Source organism: Urocitellus parryii, chromosome 11 (assembly GCF_045843805.1).
Source record: "Urocitellus parryii isolate mUroPar1 chromosome 11, mUroPar1.hap1, whole genome shotgun sequence".
In the NCBI taxonomy this organism is placed as follows: Eukaryota; Metazoa; Chordata; class Mammalia; order Rodentia; family Sciuridae; genus Urocitellus; species Urocitellus parryii.
The window spans coordinates 24,448,882-24,469,828 of NC_135541.1; the positions used below are offsets into that span (position 1 = coordinate 24,448,882).

Here is a 20,947-nt window from a genome sequence, read left to right on the forward strand (position 1 = left end):
TCCTGATGAAATGAAGTGGTAAACTGACAAGACAATTATTATATATGTCCAGTGGGGCACAAGGGGTGCTTCTGGGGTTCTAGTAATATTCTGTTTCTTCATCTAAATGCTGGTTACATGGATGAATTCAGTTTGTGTAAATCAAACTGTTTATGATTTGTGCTCTGTTTTGTATACATGTTAGACTTTAATAAAAAGGGATAAGAGAGAAAGTATTAGGTGCCCACTCTGTTGAAAGTTCTTTTGGCTACTTCTCTCTAGCTTCGGTCATTAGCACCAGGAGAGTGCCACCAGACTATGAAGAACCTCCAGGCTCACTATGAAGATTTTCTGCAGGACAGTCGTGACTCTGCACTCTTCTCAGTGGCTGATCGATTACGGTTGGAAGAGGAAGTAGAAGCTTGTAAAACCCATTTTCAGCACCTGATGAAGTCCATGGAGAATGGTGTGTGTGCTAGGAAGAGGGAAGAATGGTGGTATGAGAGCCCTGAAGGATGCTGCTGGTCCCTTTGTATAAATTAGATTGAGAACACCTTATAGAGATGAATTTTCAAAATCAAATTGTGAAAGCTGATATTTTGGTTGTTTTTGCTAACCAACTTCTCACATTTCCTTCTGAATATAACATATTTGGATTCTTAAAGATCAGAATATAATGCATGGACTTTAGGATCAGGCTGAAAGTTCCCTAAATAGGATTTTGCTTTAGGGGAGCATGCTGGTGCATTCCTGCAATCCCAGCTACTTGGGAGGCTGAGGAAGAAGGATTGCAAGTTCAAGCCTTGCCTGGGCAATGTAGCAAGAACCTGTCCCAAAACAGAATTAGGAAAGAGTTGTGAGGGTGTAACTCCGTGGTAGAGCATTTACCTAGCATGTGTGAGGCCCTGGGTTCAATCCCCAGTACTGTCAAAAATGAATAAATAATGGATGTCTGATCTGCCAGAGCCAGTGGTGTTCTCAGGTTTGTTGATCTCTCATGGGGGACTCAGTGGTCTTCTATGCTTGTGCATTCACAGAGGACAAAGAGGAGACTGCGGCCAAGATATACATCTCAGAGCTGAAGAATATCCGGCTACGCTTGGAGGAATGTGAACAGAGGCTGGTCAAACGAATTCAGTCTCCAGCCAGCTCTAGGACTGACAGAGATGCCCGGCAGGACATTGCATTAAGGATTGCAGAGCAAGAGGTAAGCCTGGGGAGAAAGGTCAGTACTGGGGCAAAGTAAATGCTTTCATAATGAATTGGGTGGCAAGAGTATAGATTCTAAGAAATAAGTCCATAGATTCATGACAGTTCTCAGGAATTCTTCCCTACAGCCTTTTTCCTATGGAGAAGCAGGGTTTTGGCCTCAACTGTATTGCTGACTTGATTAGTTTCATATAGACTTGAGAAGACAAATGGGCTAGTAAATTGTTCTAAGTATTACATGTGGGCTACATAACATTTTTAAATTGCTTAGTAGAGATGCTGCTCTCTCTTCTATCCCATGTGTGCCTATGTTTCTTTCTATGTCATGGTTACCGTCGATCATAGGAGTCAGTAAATATAAGAAAAGAATTCAGATTCTAGTGTGGTCTCTGATGCACCCTCTCTTGAGTGATTTTGGGAAAGTTAACTTGAATCCTTCCTTTTTATAAAATGAAAATAATGTATGCTTAACAGCTTTTTTGAAAGTTAAGTAGTAAGTGCATATAATGAGCTAGGAATGTAAAATGCTATAAGAATGTAGGATAGGGGCTGGAGATGTGGCTCAAGCGGTAGCGCGCTCGCCTGGCATGCGTGCGGCCCGGGTTCGATCCTCAGCACCGCATACCAACAAAGATGTTGTGTCCGCCAAATACTAAAAAAAAATAAATATTAAAAATTCTCTCTCTCCTCTCTCACTCTCTCTTTAAAAAAAAAATTAAAAAAAAAGAATGTAGGATAGAATTCTTGAAATTAGCAAATATTAATTGTTTTAAGTCCTCTGAGCATGCAAAGAAAAGTAAGTCTAAAGAAGAAGAAAAGGATGGAGTTACAATTACTGACTTCAAAGAAAGAGATGTCCTAAGTTATTAACTAGTGCATTTCTCAATTTTCCAGCTAACGTTGCTACAGGAATTTAGAGTATTACTAGAACATTTCTATTTGGAATGGTATGAGAGAGCTCTGTGAAAACTATGAATTTGAAGCTTAAAGGGAATGGCAGGAAATGGCTAATAAGGAGTGATTTTTCTTACCTTTCTCAGTTATTCCTAACCTTGAAGAGGAGGATAAGAGAACCATATGATTTTTTTACTGCTGAGAAAGATGTAATGTGTCTATATGAGACATATCATATAAGCTTATAATCCTCATGTGGAAGCTTTTTACTTTCCCATGGAGTCATCCCAAATCTATTTGTTTCTGAAAAATGCTAAGAAATAAAGATCAATATTCAGCTCTATTTGTAATAGACCTGGGTTTTTTTAAAAGCTTTTCATTTTGGATTTCAGATATACAGAAAAGTTTTATTCTCATACAGCCTTCAACTAAATTCCCCAGCTATTAACATTTTTCTTCATTTTTACCATTTTCTTCTATGCATGTATACATAATAATGTTCTTTTCTTCTTTTTTTATCTTGAAATTAAATTCCAGACATGGTGCTTCTTTATCCTTGATACTTGAGTGTGCATTTCCAAAACACAAGGGCAGTCACTTATATAACCATGCAAATTAAATTACGATATGGACATTAATATAATACTATTTTACAAGTTCAGACCTCAATAAAATTTCAGGTAACCCAATAAAACCCATGTTTTCGTCTCCCTCCAAAAAGAATATTTTGCCCAAGATTTTATCCAGAATCACACTTGTATTTAGTTGCTCAGTCTCTTTAGATTTCTTTAGCTTGAAACAGGTTTTCATCACCTTTCCATGACCTGGAAATTTTTGAAGAGTGCAAACCTTTTATTCTGAGAATAAATGTATAGACTATTTGTCCTTCCATTGTGTTTATCTGAGTCCTCCTTATGATTAGGCTTAGGTTATACATTTTTTTGCAGGAATACCACAGAAGTGATACTATGTTCATGGCGAGTAAGTGTATTATATCATGAGGCCTGTGATGTAAATTCTTCCCATTACCATTGCCGTTACCTTTGATCTCTTGTTAGTATTTTCCCCTTGGTAATTACTAAGTAACTTATGGGGATACTTATGGGGGTATATGGGGGTGGATACTTTGAAGTGGTGTGCATATTCTGTTTTTCATCAAACCTTGATCAACTAGTTGTAGCATCAATTGGTGAGTCTTGACTGAATCAGTTCTTAGTACCACAAGAACTTGCCAAAAGCTGATTTTCTAATTCTGTCACTCCTTTAAGAACTTTCCATTCTGTTGAAAGGAAAGAACTTTCTCCTCCTTCCCTCCTACCTCCTTTTTTCGTTACTTATTAATGTCAGTCACTACTCATGGATTCTTACTAAGTAGTCTGTAATTTGTTTCTATCACTTTCTTCTTTTTCCTTTTTTCTATACTGGGGATTGAACCTAGGGGGATTTTAATACTGAGCTGTATCCCTAATCCTTCTTATTTTTCATTTGAGACAGGGCCTTGCTAAGTTACTGGAAGCTGGTCTCAAACTTGTGATTCTTCTGCCTCAGCCTCTGAATTGCTAGGATTTTTCTCCAGCTGGGGAACTTATAAGCATGTACCACCATACCCAGCCTACTTACCTTTCTTTTGATGCTCAAATTTTAACAAATTTAGTCAATGGGAACCCCTTAAAGCTGACTCCAATGGCTTTTTATCATGCCCCCTTCATTCTTTGAGCATTTTCTTTTTTCTTTCTTTTTAAAAACAATTTTTTTTTTAGTTGTCAATGGACCTTTATTTTATTTATTGATATGTGATATTGAGAATCGAATCTAGTGCCTCACATAGGTTAGGCAAGCACTCTGCCATTGAGCCACAACCCCAGCCCTTAAGCATTTTCTTTTTGAACAAACAAAATATTTCTGGTTCTTGACTTTGCCACACCCAACCCAGGAATCAACTATTTCTCCAAGGAGTTCTGCTGCTTTTGGATGGGCAATGGTCTTTAGAAAAAAGAGTGGTTTGCTAAATGTACTCATATAGTGTGTCATTGCTTATACATCTGTTCAGATGTATTACCAATACATATGTGCATATGAATGTGGAAATATGTTATATATGTTTATGCCCATATATGTAAGAAAGCACATATAAATCAATATGTTTGATCAGTGCCATACATACATTATATGCACACATGCACAAATATGGATTTGTATGTATCTCTCTTTATCCAATTCTACACCATTAGCACAAGACCTATTTTAATCTCTTTCCAAATGTGTAACTCCCTTCTTCAAGACTGAAAACCTGCTTCGTATTACCCAAAATGTACTTACTTATTGCTCAGTTCTCTCATTTACATATAATAGTTTCAGGATTGCTAACTCATACTACTGCATAAACAAACCTATTAAACTAGAGTTCAGCATTTATTTATAGTTCTTTTTCCTTCAAGCCTGAAGATATATCTACAGTCCAGATACTATGTTCAGAAATTCCTTTTACATGTTCTTGCCTCTTCTCCCTCTTCAGTGATTTTTATCTGTCTCATTTTAGGAACCTTCTGCCTGCCCCATCCTTCCTTATTTTTTTATAAGAATATAAAAACAACTGTTTCATAGTTTATTCAACCATTCTATTTATGGGCATTTTGGCAAGTTCTAATTTTTGCTATTAAAATAAGGACTTCTTTCTAACTTCTTTGTTCATTTCTGTCTCCATCTTTGTTGTGTGTCTTGTTTCTTACAGCACACCCAAGAGGATTTGCAGCAACTTAGATCTGACTTGGATGCTGTTTCTATGAAATGCAACAGCTTTCTCCATCAGTCTCCATCTGGTTCAAGTGTCCCTACTTTGCGTTCTGAACTGAATTTGCTTGTTGAGAAGATGGACCATGTCCATAGTCTCTCCACTATCTATTTGAATAAGTAAGTGAACTGAGGTTATGGTTTATCAAAAGGGCAATGGTTTCCACTGGGATAAAAAGGAAGAGGGCCTAGAGTGTTTCATGAATAACCCAGAAAGACTGCATATCTTAAAGAGTATGAATCTGTGATGAGACGACTTGGCTTTAATTCGTAGTAAGACAGAGGAGATTCCCTTGGACTGCATTAAACAAATGCCAGTGATATGGATTAGGAGTTAATTTGTGGTGTTAGGACTGTTCTGTACCTCATTTCTCTTGGGTTAAATACTTCTGAAAGTAACACAGACTTTAAGAGGAGAGGGCTGGGGTTGTAGCTCAGTTGGTAGAGTGCTTGTCTTACATGCACAAGGCCCTGGGTTCAATCCCCAACACCACACACACACACACACACACACACACACACACACACACAGGAGGGGGAGAGGGGGAGAAAGACTAAACAATTTTTTTTTTAAGATAGAGGGAGAGAGAGAGAGAGAGAATTTTTTAATATTTATTTTTCAGTTTTCGGTGGACACAACATCTTTATTTTTATGTGGTGCTGAGGATTGAACCCAGCACCCCGTGCATGCCAGGAGAGCACGTTACTGCTTGAGCCACTTCCCAAGCCCAAGACTAAACAATTTTTTAAAAACCCTTTTAGCTAAACGAGATATTGTGTGGAAATTTTTCCCCTAATATTCCATTCCTACCTGTGACTTTGAGGAGTGACAGATTTTAGATACTTTGATGTCAAGTGGGTTTCTGGCCTCAAGTCTTCTCTCCATGAGTCTTCCACGTGTGTCCATGTCCCAGTGTCACTGAGAACTTTATTTTGAATTGGCTTAACCTGGCATTTTACCATAGTTCCTTGTTTTTGCAAAAAAAACCTCTAATAATGGTGAAATTGATTTGTGCAGTTATATTTTGTGAACCTGTCTATAACCCTTGAGGTATATAATCCAGGTCTTAAAATTCATGGGCTGATAAAGGAAAGTGATTTTTTTCCTACCACAGATTAAAGACAATTGATGTTATAGTGCGTAGCATACAGGATGCTGAACTCTTGGTCAAAGGTTTTGAAATCAAGCTGAGTCAAGAAGAAGCAGTGCCAGCAGATCTCGTAGCTCTGGAGTCCCATCGGTCTACATTACGGGTTAGTTACTCTAGTTTCTTAGGAGGCTGATTTAACATATCCATTGCTTTGTGTTAGCAGCAAAATGCAATTTTGGATGGCATGACACTGATTTAAGTTTGTATTTGAACTAGGCAGAATATCACATTTAATATATTTTACAAGGTATTCAGAAAAGAAAGGACTAAAAAATATGTCTAGCTAGAAAGAATAGAGGAAAGACTGTGCCTTTCAACTTATTTTTTTCCCCTTTTCTCCCAATAAGATAAAGATTTAATTGAATACAACCAATGGTTATGATGTAAGTTTGTAAAGCACTTAACTGTTACCTCATTTGGTTCTCACAAGCCACTCTGGGAAGGATTTTTATCTCTATATACAGATGAGAAAACCAAGATATAAACTGGCTAAATGACTTATCTTGCTTGCATAGCTTTTAAATAGTAAAGACAGGCTTCAAACAAAAGTTCTTTGCATTTTCTTCATATGGTATACTTGTGACTGGCCTCCCTGGGAAAGCTAAGACCATGACCTGTGTAGGCATTTCTGGCACAACCCTCGTGGGTCTAGTTTCTGAGTGACACATTTACTCTTTGAGTCCACTGTAGACAGTGTCCTTGTTTCCTACTTTGTCTGAATCTTTTTTTGTTTTGCATGGGAAATATCTAGCTTGTTTCTGTGCATATATTTTAATAGCACTGGCTTAATGATGTGAAGGACAAGAATTCGGTATTCTCAGTCTTGGATGAGGAAATCACCAAGGCCAAGGGAGTGGCAGAGCAGCTGAGTCGTCTGACACCAGAGCGAAACCTGGATTTGGAGCGCTATCAGGAAAAAGGCTCCCAACTGCAGGAGCGTTGGCACCGTGTCATTGCTCAGTTGGAGACCCGGTGAGTGGCAGCCCACCTTTTTCTTCTATTAGGACAGGGACTAGAGCTTAAACAGAAATAGAGTTATAGTTGTACATTCATTTTTACAGGCAGGAATTGGTAGGGAGGGGCAGAAATTTAAAAACATGAGTTCTAAACAAGGTAAGTGACAGAAAATGGGGCCCACCAACCCCAAGGCAGACTTGAGGCTTGTTTTTGGCTTAGCAGTAATGATACTATTAGCAGTGCCTCTTTTATGCTCCATGTTTTATATCTTCGTAAGACATTAAATAGAACTTTTTATAGTATAGACTTAAAAGGTCATACACTGATCTTTTCTGAAGGGCAGAACATAGGTTCTGGATCTTGTTTTGTTACCTTTGAGTGCAAATATGAGCCATTTTTCATAGTGGATGGAGCTTTGCAGAATTTCTTGCTTCCATCACAGTTGCCAATTGAGTAGTTTTTATTTCTGTTACCAGATAACTAATTAAGTCAGAACACTGTCAGTCTGAGGCTAAGCTGGTGTTTTAGTCAGGTTTTTTGCTGCTGTGACTAAAAAATCTGACCAGAACAATTTTAAAGGAGGTCTCAGTCCATAGACTGCTGGCTCCATTCTTCAGGGCTCTAGGCAAGGCTGAACATCATGGCAGGAGAGTGTGGCGGAGGAAGCCAGCTCACATGATGATCAGAAAGCAGAGAGAGAGGTCTTCATTTGCCAGATACAAATATATAACCCAAAGCCCCACCCCAATTCCTACCTCCTCCAGCCATACTCTACCACTTCAGTTACCACTTAGTTAATCTCTTTCAGGATTAATTCACTGATTGTGTTAAGGCTCTTGTAACCCGTTTCTTTTCTGAACCTTCTTGTGTTGTCTTGCATAGGAATTTTCAGGGGACACCACATCTAAACCATAACAGCTGGTAGGGGAATATGTGGGGAGAGGAGTTTAGCAATTCCAGCATGTTTGGATTGATTCTCTCTACTCAAATTAGTATCTATCCCAAGGCTGATTAGATTAACAGAAGTGAATAGTGACTACTATTTTCATTTCTCTCCACTTTCTGCCCCAGAAAATTATAATGATTCATAAATCATAGCTGTGGTATTCTTTTTTTTTTTTTAAATAGCCATGGTATTGTTGCAGGCACTATGTCCTGAAGTATATAAATACATGTCCAGTTATTAACTTTCTTGCAATCTAGGTAAAAAATTTGACATTGTTTATCATGTGATGCCAGATCACAAGGGCAAGTAGGAAAAAATAGGTTTTCTTTAAGTCACTCACCTTTAAGTCACTGGGTACATGCGTAGGTATCATACAGCCTTGAATCATTTATTCCCATAAAGGAAGTTGCATTCAACTATCGGCCTGAGCAAAGAAGGGAATTGCCTTATGTACTGTATTGTCATTTATATTAAGGTGTTTGATAGAAGTTTCCCTTTGTTTTTTTTCTTTTTTTTAATTTTACTATACTCTCACATTTATTATAAATGTTTCATTGTTATATAAGGCATACATTTTGGACAAAATCTGTTCAATGTTCACTACTAGTATGAGTTTTCAGATGTTCAATGAATTTAAAATTTAAATACATTTTGGAAATATTCTTTAACTTTTTAGGGTTTCTGGGCACAATGAATTCTCCAAAAATAAGCAGTGTTTAAGAAACATGTGGCTACAATTTTTTTTCCTTTGTTCCTCCAGCCAATCTGAACTAGAAAGTATCCAGGAAGTTCTAGGAGATTACAGAGCGTGCCATGGAACTCTCATCAAATGGATCGAGGAAACTACTGCCCAGCAGGAAATGATGAAGCCAGGTCAGGCAGAAGATAGCAGAGTACTGTCGGAACAGCTCAGCCAGCAAACAGTGAGTGTGGTCATAGCATGGAAGTTGCAGGGTGAAAAGTTAGCTCATTATAACAGAACATGATTTCCTAGCAATTAAAGTTTCCCTCAAAGGGAAAGGCATTCTTATACCTCTCTTCTTAGAGAGAGGTTCAAACAGATGGTCTCAAGGTACTGGTTTTAGGCCACCAGAACCTGTTGCATACCTTCAATCCTAAATTTCTATGGCTATATGTTGAAATCATTAGGTGGACAGATTGAATAATTCCATTCTGCTTCTTGATATTACATTTTATTTTACTGGGGGAGGGGTGTTTGAAAACACCCTAGGAGACTTGTGATTGGAAGAAAATTATTTCATTTAAAGAATTTTGGGGGGGGGGCTGGGGATGTGGCTCAGGCAGTAGTGTGCTCGCCTGGCATGCGTGCGGCCTGGGTTCGATCCTCAGCACCACATACAAACAAAGATGTTGTGTCTGCCGAAAACTAAAAAATAAATATTGAGAATTCTCTCTCTTTCTCTCTCTCTCAAAAAAAAATAAAAATAAGAAAAAATAAAGAATTTTTTGGTTGTTTTGTTTTTTGGTTTTTTGTTTTGCAATATGGTTAAAAGGAAAAGGTCTAGAGTTACCTTGCCTGGACTTCACTCCTGGCTCATCAACCTGTTACCTAGGAAAATTAGTCACCTCTCAGTACTCTACTTCTTTTTTTTTTTTTTAAGAGAGAGAGACCTTTAATATTTATTTACTTATTTTTAGTTTTCGGCAGACACAACATCTTTGTATGCGGTGCTGAGGATCGAACCCGGGCCGCACGCATGCCAGGCGAGCGCGCTACCGCTTGAGCCACATCCCCAGCCCCTGTACTCTACTTCTTTATCCATAAAATGGATTTAGTTCATTATTAATTTAACCTACTTTATACAGTTCTGGTTAAGATTAAATGAAGTGATATATGTAAAATACTAAGAACAGTGGTTCTAAACCAGCAGCATCAGCATCACCTGGGAATATGTTAGAAATACAGGTTCTAACTCCAGACTTACTGAATTTGAAACTTTGGGGGTGAGACCCAGTAATCTGTGTTTTAACTACCCTATTAATGATTCTGATATAATTCAGGTTTGAAAATTACCACCTTAGAACATAGTAAATGCTCAGCTGATCCAATGATGATAACGATAGTGATAATGTGTTATTTTGCTTCCTAGGATCTGTTTGCAGAAATTGAGAGAAATCAGATAAAACTGGACCAATGTCAAAAATTTTCCCAGCAGTACTCCACTATTGTAAAGGTAATTGTGCCACATCCCAAAAGGAACATAAGTAATCTCCAGGAAAATCTGCATCGTCACTCTAGGTTCTGTTTTCATACAAATTAAGCAAAGCTCTCCTGCTAGAGACTGACACTACCCTTCCGAGAGGGCCACAAGCCTCTTAAACTTATGACAAGAACAGTATTTGAGTTTTTTCTTCAAAATGCTTCTCACTTGTCTAGCTCAAGAAATAGTGTCTCTATTTTTTCTAGTTATTGAGGCAAAAACCCCAAGAGTCACCCGTAATTCTTCTTTTCTTTAAACTTTATGCTCAGTCTGTGAACAGGTTCTTTATTGTTTTTTTTTCCTCCAAATTTGTCCTGAATCTGACTACCTTTCATTTTATCCTGTCTTTCCCTAATTCACATGGAAGTGTATGCTTCCTTAGAACACTGTAGTACTATGAGCCAGCCTCTTGCTTCTGCACTCACAAGCTGTTTTCCACAAGAAGTTGGACTCACCATTTTAGAACATATTGGCATGTCACTGAATCTCAGACACCATAGATTATAAATTATACCCTAATTTTATACATACCAAAATAAAGAGAAACTGCCAATTATATGACATGCCATTTTTTTGTAAGATATATTCAAATTTTATTTTTTTAGTACTAGGTATTAAACCTGGGGTGCCTAACCACTGAGCCCATATCCCCAACACCCCCCCCCCCTTTTTCAGGGCTAAGGGCTAAACTCAGGGCCTGTGAGTATAGGCATGCACTCTGCCACTGAGCTAAATCCCCAACCTCCCCAGCTCTTTTTATTTAATTTTCAAATTTTGAAATAGGTTGTCACTAAGTTGTTTAGGACCTCTGCCTCCCAAGTCACTGGGATTCCAGGCATGTACCACCACACCTAGCTATATTCAAATTTTAGAGAAACTAAAATGGTGGGGTGTATACCTTAGAATAGATGAATTATGATATATCAAGTCATGTCACTTAAAATTGTCTAATGTCTTCATATTATATTCATAATAAAATTCTAAACTATATATAGTTTGTAAGGCCCTAATCTGGTCCCTCCCTGTTTCTCTGACATCATTATTAAAGAGAAACAAACTTTTAAGATTATTATATATTTACTTGTTTATATGTGACTTCTCACTAGGTTGTAAGTTCTAAGGGAACAAGGTTTTTTTCCTGACTTACTCTCTACTGTGTGTATTGCACTCAAAGCACTGGTAGGTATGTAGGAGATGTTCAACATTCCTTTAGTTAATAAGAGAAAACTTGTCAAAAAGAGTTGAGTTAAAATCCTGACATCACCATTTTCCAGAGTTGGACTTTATGTTGCTCTATTTATGAGAACAACAGCTACCTCACTGAGTTTAAATGAGATAATCAGTATATAGGACAAGGTCTCAAAGTACATTCATTAAATGGCAACAATTGCTTTTTATTATTAATACTAGTTCATTACTACTATTTTTTTTTAATGTGGTGCTGAGGATCGAACCCAAGGCCTTGCATGCACTAGGCAAGTGCTCTACCGCTGATCCACAACCCCAGCCCCTCATTACTACTATTATATTTTATCGATTCCTTAAGGAACTCATTCCATATTTTTTTTCCATCTAAGATTTTTCTAAGTAGATAAGAGGAGCAGGACTTTCTCGGCATAGAAACTCCATCAAAGGAAATAGCAAGTATTCTAGTATAGGTAGAAAACATTGTACATGCAGTTCAGTGGTAAAAGTACTCTGGGGTTCAAACCTAATACTAGGGGGAGGAGGGGGAAGAAGAAAGAAAAAACATGGTACGTGAAGAGCAGTGACCATGGAAGATGAGTAAGGAGGTTGTGATCACCTGTGAAAGGCCTTGTTCAGTTCTTTTGGCTTTCTTTTCTTTTCTTGTTCAAAATGTTGTCTTTGAGCCAGTAGTCTCAGCATCACCTGGGAGATTGTCAAAAATACAGACTCTCAAACCTACTGAATCAGATTCTGCATTTTAATGAGGTCCGTGTATGTTTTGTATGCATGTTGTTGCTTGCAAAGCTTCTGCTCTAGGTCACTGAAAGCTTTTAATAAGAGGAACAGTGTGGTCATCTTTGTGTGTTAGAAAAGGTATTCTGGTGGCAGGAGAAAAAATAAATAAGTAAGAGAGTACTGCCCCCATCCATGTGAGAGATGAAGACAGCCTGGACTAGGGCAGTACTCTCAGGGCTGCAGAGGAATCAGAATAGCATGATGAAGCAAGAAAAGCGTGGATTTGGGATTAGAAGACAGTGACTCTAATCAGATCAGCTACTAATGCACTGAGTTAATTAGAGAAATTCACTCCCCTCCTTGGGCTTTAAGTCCCTCATGAATGAGATGAAATGGTTGGTCATCACAAATTACAGACTCAGGATTTAGCAAGCTATGGCCCATGGGCTAAATCTAGCCTCCATACCAGTTTTTATGTAGCCTATGAGAGATGATAGGGAGAAAAAAAATCAAAAGAATAAAAATATATCATGCAATGTCCATAAGTAGAATTTTATTGTCATATAGCCACATTCTTTCATTTACATAGTCTATGGCTACATTCATATAACAGTAGCAGTTGAGGAACTGTGTCAGATAGTTTGGTCCCAGTGTTTTCTATCTAGCGCTTTATAGGAAAAGTTTGCTAACATCTGGTCTGAATGATCACCAAAACATCTTTCAGCTATAAAAGGATGTGATTCTATTGCATGATATGTGTGAGCTATAAAACCCTAAGTAAATGAAATGAAATATATTCTCTCTCAGGACTATGAATTGCAACTGATGACTTACAAGGCCTTTGTGGAATCACAGCAGAAATCTCCTGGCAAACGCCGTCGCATGCTTTCCTCTTCAGATGCCATCACACAAGAGGTAAATGGGTGGGGCAAGGAAATATGCCACTGTCTTCCATTAAGAAAGCATGCATTTGTTTAAGGCCTTGAAGTTTCATTTAGGATTCACCTTCTGTTGAGTATGTGACTCAAAGAAAACTTCACCTTATTTTTAACTATTGAAATTTGCTTTTCTGTGCTTTTCTGTGCAAGGCCCTGGGTTCAATCCTCAGCACCACATAAAAATAAATAAAATGAAGATATTGTGTCCAATTAAAAAATAAATATTAAGAAAAAAGAAATTTGCTTTTCAGGCAAATAATTTATTTAAATTGTTCTTTTTAACTGCAGTTTATGGACTTGAGGACTCGCTACACAGCATTGGTGACCTTAACAACTCAGCATGTAAAATACATCAGTGATGCACTCCGGCGATTGGAAGAGGAGGAGGTGAGAATAGTTGGGTCCTAAATAATCTTGAAAGTACAATTAAATATCCTATGCCTCAGGCTGAGGATTTACCTCAGTGATAGAGATGCCTTATATATGAAAATCTCCAGGTTTGATCTCTGACACTGAAAAAAAAAAATTGCTGTGCCTTATCTGTCAATCAAAACTCAAAGCACATGCACAATCAGTTTTCATTATTTGCAGTAGTCATATTAGTAAATGCTGAACCATTGCTCCTAGGGGAAGTAGAGGGTTAGGTTCATGTTAGCCTCTGTTCATATTTTTGTCAATAGATCAATATTTAGCTATGTTTTTTTTTTATTGGTTGTTCAAAACCTTACAAGGCTCTTGACATATCATATTTCAGACATTAGTTTCAAGTGAGTTATGAACTCCCATTTTTACCCCAAATACAGATTGCAGAATCACATCAGTTACATATTCACCTTTTTACATAATGCCCTATTAGTAACTGTTGTATTCTGCTACCTTTCCTATCCTCTACTATCCCCCCTCCCCTCCCCTCCCATCTTCTCTCTCTATCCCATCTACTGTAATTCATTTCTCTCCTTGTTTTTTCTTCCAATTCCCCTCACAACCTCTTTTATTTTAGCTATGTTTTAAAAATCTTTATTTTTAAAAGATTCTTTATTTGATACATATTGTTGATTCACTAACTTTGAATTCATTGCCAGTAGCACTCTTTCTCCATCTGAACAAAGCTTATCCAAAACCTATTGGCTCAATAAGATATATAAGAGCCTTCTTGTGCTTAGGAGCACTAGAAGGTGCTTTAGCACTATCTTATAGCCATTTTAAATAGTGAAATCACTAACAACAACAAAAAAAAAAAGTGAAAAATTTGACACTAAAAAGGCTGTAAAAAGTACACTGGTTTACAGTATAGCAGCTGAAGCAAGACAAGGTTTTGCCTTATTCTATCTCAGCTGACATCATGTGCAGTGAGCAGCTAAGTTTTTTCTTGGCCATCTGTGTATTATTGGGAATAACCATGAAATCACTGAAAGTACTGTAATGATTTTGGAGTTACAATTGAATTTTAGTGAGTAGACAAATAAACAAATGTAAAATTTGTAAATAATGATGACAGATTGTATTGTATCCAGCATCCCCCCTCTAAATATCTTTATGATGAAAGAGTATGAATAAATAGCTTTAATAAAGTATAACTTGTTAAAGGAATATATTGGGAACATCTATATTTCATACAACAGAATGCTGTGATACTTAAAAATAATGAAATAGATATAAATGATTGACATAGAAAGATATTTATTTTACTCTGTTATGCTATATATAACTTATTTCAGGTAAAAACCAACTGTATAGCAAAGATACAATATGGCATAGAAACAAGTTTAGAAATATATGTATCAAACTTCTGAGGAAATGGGAGTATATATATATATATATATGTATATATATATATACACACACATAGCATATCTCTCTCGCTCTCTCTCTCTCTCTCTCTCTCTCTATATATATATATATATATATATATATATATATATATATATACACACACATACATACACACAGTAGCACATGCCTATAATTCTAGTGACTTGAGAGACTGAGGCAGGAGGATCATAAGTTGGAGGCCAGCCTCAGCAATTTAATAAGATCCTCAGCAACTTAGTGAGACCCTGTCTCAAAACAGGGCATTGTAGTGGATGCCTATAATCCCAGCAGCTTTGGGAGGCTGAGGCAGGAGGATCGTGAATTCAAAGCCAGCCTCAGCAACAGCGAGGCACTAAGCAACTCAGTGAGACCCTATCTCTAAATAAAACGCAAAATAGAGCTGGGGATGTGGCTCAGTAGTTGAGTACCCCTGAGTTCAATCCCTGGCACCAAAATAAGTAAATAAATAAATAAGGCTGGGAATGTAGCTCAGTGGTAAAGTATCCTTTGATTAAATCCCCAGTACCACCAAAAAACCAGAAAGTATATATATATTATTAATCTCAGATTTGGTTGAATTTATTATAATAGGTATGTAGTCTTTCATAATTACAAAAATCTAGTTCTTTGCAAAATAATTTTCCAAGTGTTCAACTACTTGTAGAAATGGTGTTAAAAACATTGATTGTTGGGGCTGGGGATGTGGCTTAAGCGGTAGCATGCTCGCCTGGCATGCGTACGGCCCGGGTTCGATCCTCAGCACCATATACCAACAAAGATGTTGTGTCCACCGAGAACTAAAAAATAAATATTAAAAATTCTCTCTCTCTCTCTCTCTCTCTCTCTCTCTCTCTCTCGTCTCTCTCTCCTCTCTCACTCTCTCTTTAAAAAAAAAAATCATTGATTGTACTATCTTTCCCTACGTAAATAAGAAAAGCTTCCTTTATTTCCATACCTATCTTATATAATCTCTGTGGGATTTAATTTCTTCACCTGTAAATCTTAGAATTATGAAAATGTGCAAGATGCTATTGTAAAAGACAATAGCTTTCCTGTTTTAGGAAATCTGAGATCTGCCAGTCTCAGGAGACATTGACCATGGTATTGATTTCTATTTCCTGTTCTAGAAAGTGGTAGAAGAGGAAAAACAGGAACATGTGGAGAAGGTTAAAGACCTTTTGGGCTGGGTTTCTACCCTAGCAAGGAATACACAAGAAAAAATTACCTCATCCCACACTGAAGAATCAACAGACATTGAAAAAGCAATTTTAGAACAGCAGGTGAGTGGAAGGTCCATCTCTCCTTGCCCAGGTGGAATAATATGCAGTAATGCATAAGAGGAATAGCAGGTCATATATGGGCCTTTACAGAAGCAATTGCTACCTGAGAAAGTACTAACTTCCAGGACTTAAGGAAATGTAAGAATTCAATTTATTTCTGGTAATATTACCTGACCTAAGCTGTATCTTTTTTCTAGGATTTTTTAAATTATTTCAAATAATGTTTGACTTTTTAATTCTGTAATTTTGAAGATTTTCTCTATTTTTGCTATCTAGGTCCTGGCAGAAGAGCTGACAACCAAGAAAGAACAAGTTTCTGAGGCCATTAAAACTTCACAGATCTTCTTGGCCAAGCATGGTCATAAGTGAGTGTTAAATGAGAGGCTGTGACACATCTGGGGGATCTGCTCTACCTGGCTGATGTAGGGGTCATGGACAGAATTCAGGCTGGAGAATTCATAGCGGCAGGAGCCAGATTGTGAAGAGGCTTCAGAGGAGGAATTTGCCTTTTACCTTGTCACTTGTGGGGAGAGGTGTTAAACGTGTTTCAGTTTGTTTAGTTGCTAAAATAGTTGTGTAAAGAAAAGATTGTTATGGTGCAAGAAGAGAAGATGCGAGGCTAGTTAAGAAGCTGTCCTGGGCTATGGCTGTGGCTCAGTGGTAGCGCACTTGCCTGGCATGTGTGAGGCACTGGGTTCAATTCTTAGCACCACAAATAAATAAACAAAATAAAGATCTACTAACAACTAAACAAGTATTAAAAGAAGAAGAAGAAGAAGAAGAAGAAGAAGAAGAAGAAGAAGAAGAAGAAGAAGAAGAGAAGAAGAAGCTGTCCTGATTATGAGGGCAAGAAATGATAAAGACTGGAGAGGAGACAAAGATTCAAGAGATATTAAGGATGGTGAATTTACAGTTTTGATGACACATGAAAATTGTCAGCTCTAACTCCTAGGCTTCTGACTTAGGACATAGGGTCCATGACAATGCTGGTAACCAAGACAGGAAAAGAAGTGGGTTGAAGGAGAAGAGGGTTGCTTCAGTTTTAGACACTGTGAGTGTGAAAAACCTACATGTATTAGGATGTGTTAACCACATCAGTCCTTATCTTATGTAGTTGCACCAAAGAAATCCAATGGCCAGCTGCATGTTTAAGTTGAGAATTAATGACAGAAGTCTAGAGTGACAGAAGTTTCAGTCGTCAGTGTAATAGAAACATAGGGTAGGTCATCCTAAAAGGGGTATCAGGGCTTTCAGGGCTTTGCATCCTGTAAAGGAAGCCTTGAGAAGAAAAAAGAAAACCTTGATGAATTATACCTCCGAGCATAAGAGAAAAAGAAGCAATCAGAAATCAAGATTGAGAATTACCTATTAAATTTGACAATTTGGAAATTTTTAGCCATTCGGTTGAAAAATTGGGGAATGATGTCAAATTTAGTATGATGAAAAGCAAATGAGTTGAGGAAGTTGGTGAGTGGTAAATTAGACTATTCTTTGACAGCTTTGCCATATGAAAGGAAAGAATTAATACAGATAATAGGAATGGAATATACAATCAAGAAAGTTTTGTTTTCTTGGATGATAAGAGATACTTTACTCATAGACTGAGTCTCACAGACTCCTAATAGGAGATTAGTCCCAGAGGATGTGGGAGAGGTTGAAATTCATCAATGGATGAAAATACAATCTTAATCAAGAGAAGATATAGCTTTTCCTCTGAGGTAGGAGGAATAGGAGATTAATAAGGGTGTGCATAAGGTAATTTTGTCAGGGGTGATTCCAGAAAGTGAGAGATGTAATGGCGTGTGTGTGTGTGTGTGTGTGTGTGTATTCCTTTTTTTTTTTTAAATAGGAAGAGAGGTTTGATGAAACTAGGGTAGTGCCAAGGCAGAAGGAAGAGGGTTCAGTTAGAAACATTCAAAAATATTGTCAGGAAGTATTGAGGACTGCTTGGGGTGGGAAATCAAAAAGATCTCTCTATGTAGTTGTGAGATTTTTTTCCTCTTCATCAGATATATTTAGCTTTAGAGCTATGGGAGCAGAGTTGTGGTGATTTAATTGATCTGGGTTTGGGGTCTTATTAGATTAGTAAGTGGACAGTACAAGGATGATAAATAAGAAACTGGTTAAGAGGATGGGTCTATGGGGTATGAACTCCAAAAAAGTAGATAGAAGCTGAATATAATAGAGAAAACTGATAGATTGATTAAGAGAAAATACAAGAGTCAAGGAAAGCTTGGGAAATCTCTGAGTTGAAGGATAGTTCTAAGATGAATCAATATAGTTCATGCTCAGAAATAATATAGAATGAAAAAACAAGGTGTGGGATTCAACACATTCAAGAAATGATTATCTCTGAAGAGACCAGGAAATGAACAGACTTGGTGACAGCTACACAACATACTTTAATTATATCTGTAATCTTATTTCTTAGAAACAGATCTAAATCAGATGTGGTTAAATAGTAAAAATTTAGTAAAGCTACATAGGTGGGTAACAGGTAGATGAGAGTTTGTTATGCAATTTATCAGTTTAAAATATTTCCTAAAATGAGAACAGATATAGAAGTAAAGAAATATAAAATAAGAAGATAGAAATATAAAATAGTTGCTTGCTGAGACTGTCTAGTTCTCATTTTGAAAGGTTAAAAAAGTAGTAAAAATCATATAGTGCATTGTTGAAATGTAAGATTTCAGAAGTGGAATAATTTCATATGATGGCAGGGTTCAATTTTGCCAGTTGTGGGCAGGACTAAGATAGACTGGCATTTATTTGTGTTGAAGCGGTCACAAGACTCTAAGCATATGATGGCATAGCACTAATATCGCCAAGAATCATGACTTACTTTGAGATAGACAGAAAAGTGTGAATGAGATGGCAAAGTTGTCGATAAATATGGAAGACTGGCCAGATAATACATTCAAAACAAAGCAGTGAAGGAAAATTTGAAGAATTTTTTTTTCTTAAAAGGCCTTTAATCCTTTGTCTTCCAGACTCTCAGAAAAAGAGAAGGAGCAGATCTCTGAGCAACTGGATGCCCTGAATAAGGCTTACCACGACCTTTGTGATGGTTCATCAAGCCAGCTTCAGCAGCTCCAGAGCCAGCTGGCACAGCAGACAGAACAAAAGGTATTTCTAGTTTTTGTCTCCAAATATTAGGAGGGTCCCTTTTGAATGGTATGAAAGGAGCTTTGCTGATCAAGAGTCACAATCACTAGCTTTCCATGACCAATGTGACATAATTCTTAACCTCACCTTAGCGGCCATTTGTCTTGTGTTTCTTTACTGGGGTTCCACGATGTGTTGGTCAGGTTAGTCAAAAATGCCAGAGGGTACCTTTGGTGGACCATATTTAGACCTGGTTCACCTTTCTTGTTTTCTGCCATTTTGTGGCAGAAAGCAGTCAAGAAGAACATAAATTATATATTGTATCTGATCATAGGGCAATAAGATTACTCCTTTGTGGCATTGTTACTCAAAAGTTCATAGTCAAGAGTTGTAGCTATTGGAAAGAAAAAGCTCTGAACCTTGTCCCTCCGTGTAGTGAACAGTGAGAAATGTTCTGTTTCAAAGCAAACTGGTAGATTAACTTCACTGACTGAGACGCTGGTTCCCCTCTCCCATGGTCATCCCATTATGTGACATCTTTAGCAGATCCCACTCCATGTTCATTTCCTAGATCATATGAAAGTCGTTATAGTTGCTACTGGTTGTCCTAAATTCTTCCTAGATATTTATGTGTGTGTGTACACTTACCATATTATATACATGTGTCTCTGGGATATATATGTGTGTTTGCCTGCTTATTTCCTATGTTGTGAAGCAATGGCCAGTTTATGTGGGGAAGGCCAACATTTAAGCTCATGCAATAATTAAATTTGGCTCAGGTGATGCTCAAAATTATTTTCAGATAAAATATGTCTTGACTCGCTGGTCCTTGAATATAAATTTGTGCACTAGAAGCCAGAGTTGTAAAGACCACAGACAGAACAAGCTCTGATTTGATGGTATATTTCCAGGAGAAATGTGCTTGTGTACCATTCTCTGTGTAAGGTAGCCCACTTCTAATGGCTCGTTGCTTCACCATATAAGGGAGTATGTAAAAAGTTTTAACAATTGCTTGCTGAGAACATCCAGTTCTCATTTGAAAGGTTAAAAAGGGGGAGGAAAAAGAAAAGAAAAGCTGCTGAGCACCACTACATTGAGCATGATGTGTCCCCTGTACTCTGTGTGTGTTTCATGTTAAGTATTGTTCTGATTAACTGACATCCTTGCTTACAAGTTTCACTAACCCTTTGGAGTTTAAGCACAAATGCACAAAGGGAAAAGAGGACGACCTGTTTGGGGTTCTTTTTTGCAAAACAAAAACAAAAACAAAAAAAACCAAAACAGTCGCATGCTGGACGCTAACACCAAGCTTACACTGTGTGTGTGATACGGCTGAGCTGCTCCATAAGGCTCTATCTCTTATCTCCCCGAGGCGTGCCCTGCAACTCTGGTAAGTAGAAGCCATTTATGTTTTCTTTCTTCCTCTCCCTCTGTCTTTTAATGCTCCTTTAGGTCAGAATATCCATGTTTGAAATAGGAGGGAAATGATTTCTCTGGATTACTTTCCAATTTAGTGCTGCCTGCCTATTCTCCAATTAGGAAGGTGTTGGAAGAAACAATGTATTTTTTTCTCTCTGGCTAGACTCCAGGCCATTCTTCAATACCAGCATTTTTGAGATTTCATGAGTCTCTCAGAAGAAATTAGGAATTCTTAACACTGTTTTTTCCTTTTTCATGTCTGCTTCTGAGTAGGCTTTACATGGGTTTCTAGAAGGAATGTTCCAGTTATTTCAAAGAGTTA

At 37.5% G+C, this 20,947-nt stretch overlaps 1 protein-coding gene across 1 annotated transcript in view; it reads left to right on the forward strand.

The window, feature by feature from the left end:
- Positions 1 to 20,947, forward strand: part of Macf1 (microtubule actin crosslinking factor 1) — a 327,009-nt gene that overhangs the window by 170,445 nt on the left and 135,617 nt on the right. The window contains exons 25-36 of the mRNA XM_077791438.1: positions 262 to 445; positions 1,017 to 1,186; positions 4,814 to 4,992; positions 5,988 to 6,126; positions 6,802 to 6,995; positions 8,687 to 8,849; positions 10,038 to 10,121; positions 12,879 to 12,986; positions 13,298 to 13,396; positions 15,949 to 16,101; positions 16,378 to 16,466; positions 19,092 to 19,227. Coding sequence (XP_077647564.1) covers positions 262 to 445; positions 1,017 to 1,186; positions 4,814 to 4,992; positions 5,988 to 6,126; positions 6,802 to 6,995; positions 8,687 to 8,849; positions 10,038 to 10,121; positions 12,879 to 12,986; positions 13,298 to 13,396; positions 15,949 to 16,101; positions 16,378 to 16,466; positions 19,092 to 19,227 — 1,698 coding nt within the window. The remainder of the gene's footprint in view (positions 1 to 261; positions 446 to 1,016; positions 1,187 to 4,813; positions 4,993 to 5,987; positions 6,127 to 6,801; positions 6,996 to 8,686; positions 8,850 to 10,037; positions 10,122 to 12,878; positions 12,987 to 13,297; positions 13,397 to 15,948; positions 16,102 to 16,377; positions 16,467 to 19,091; positions 19,228 to 20,947) is intronic.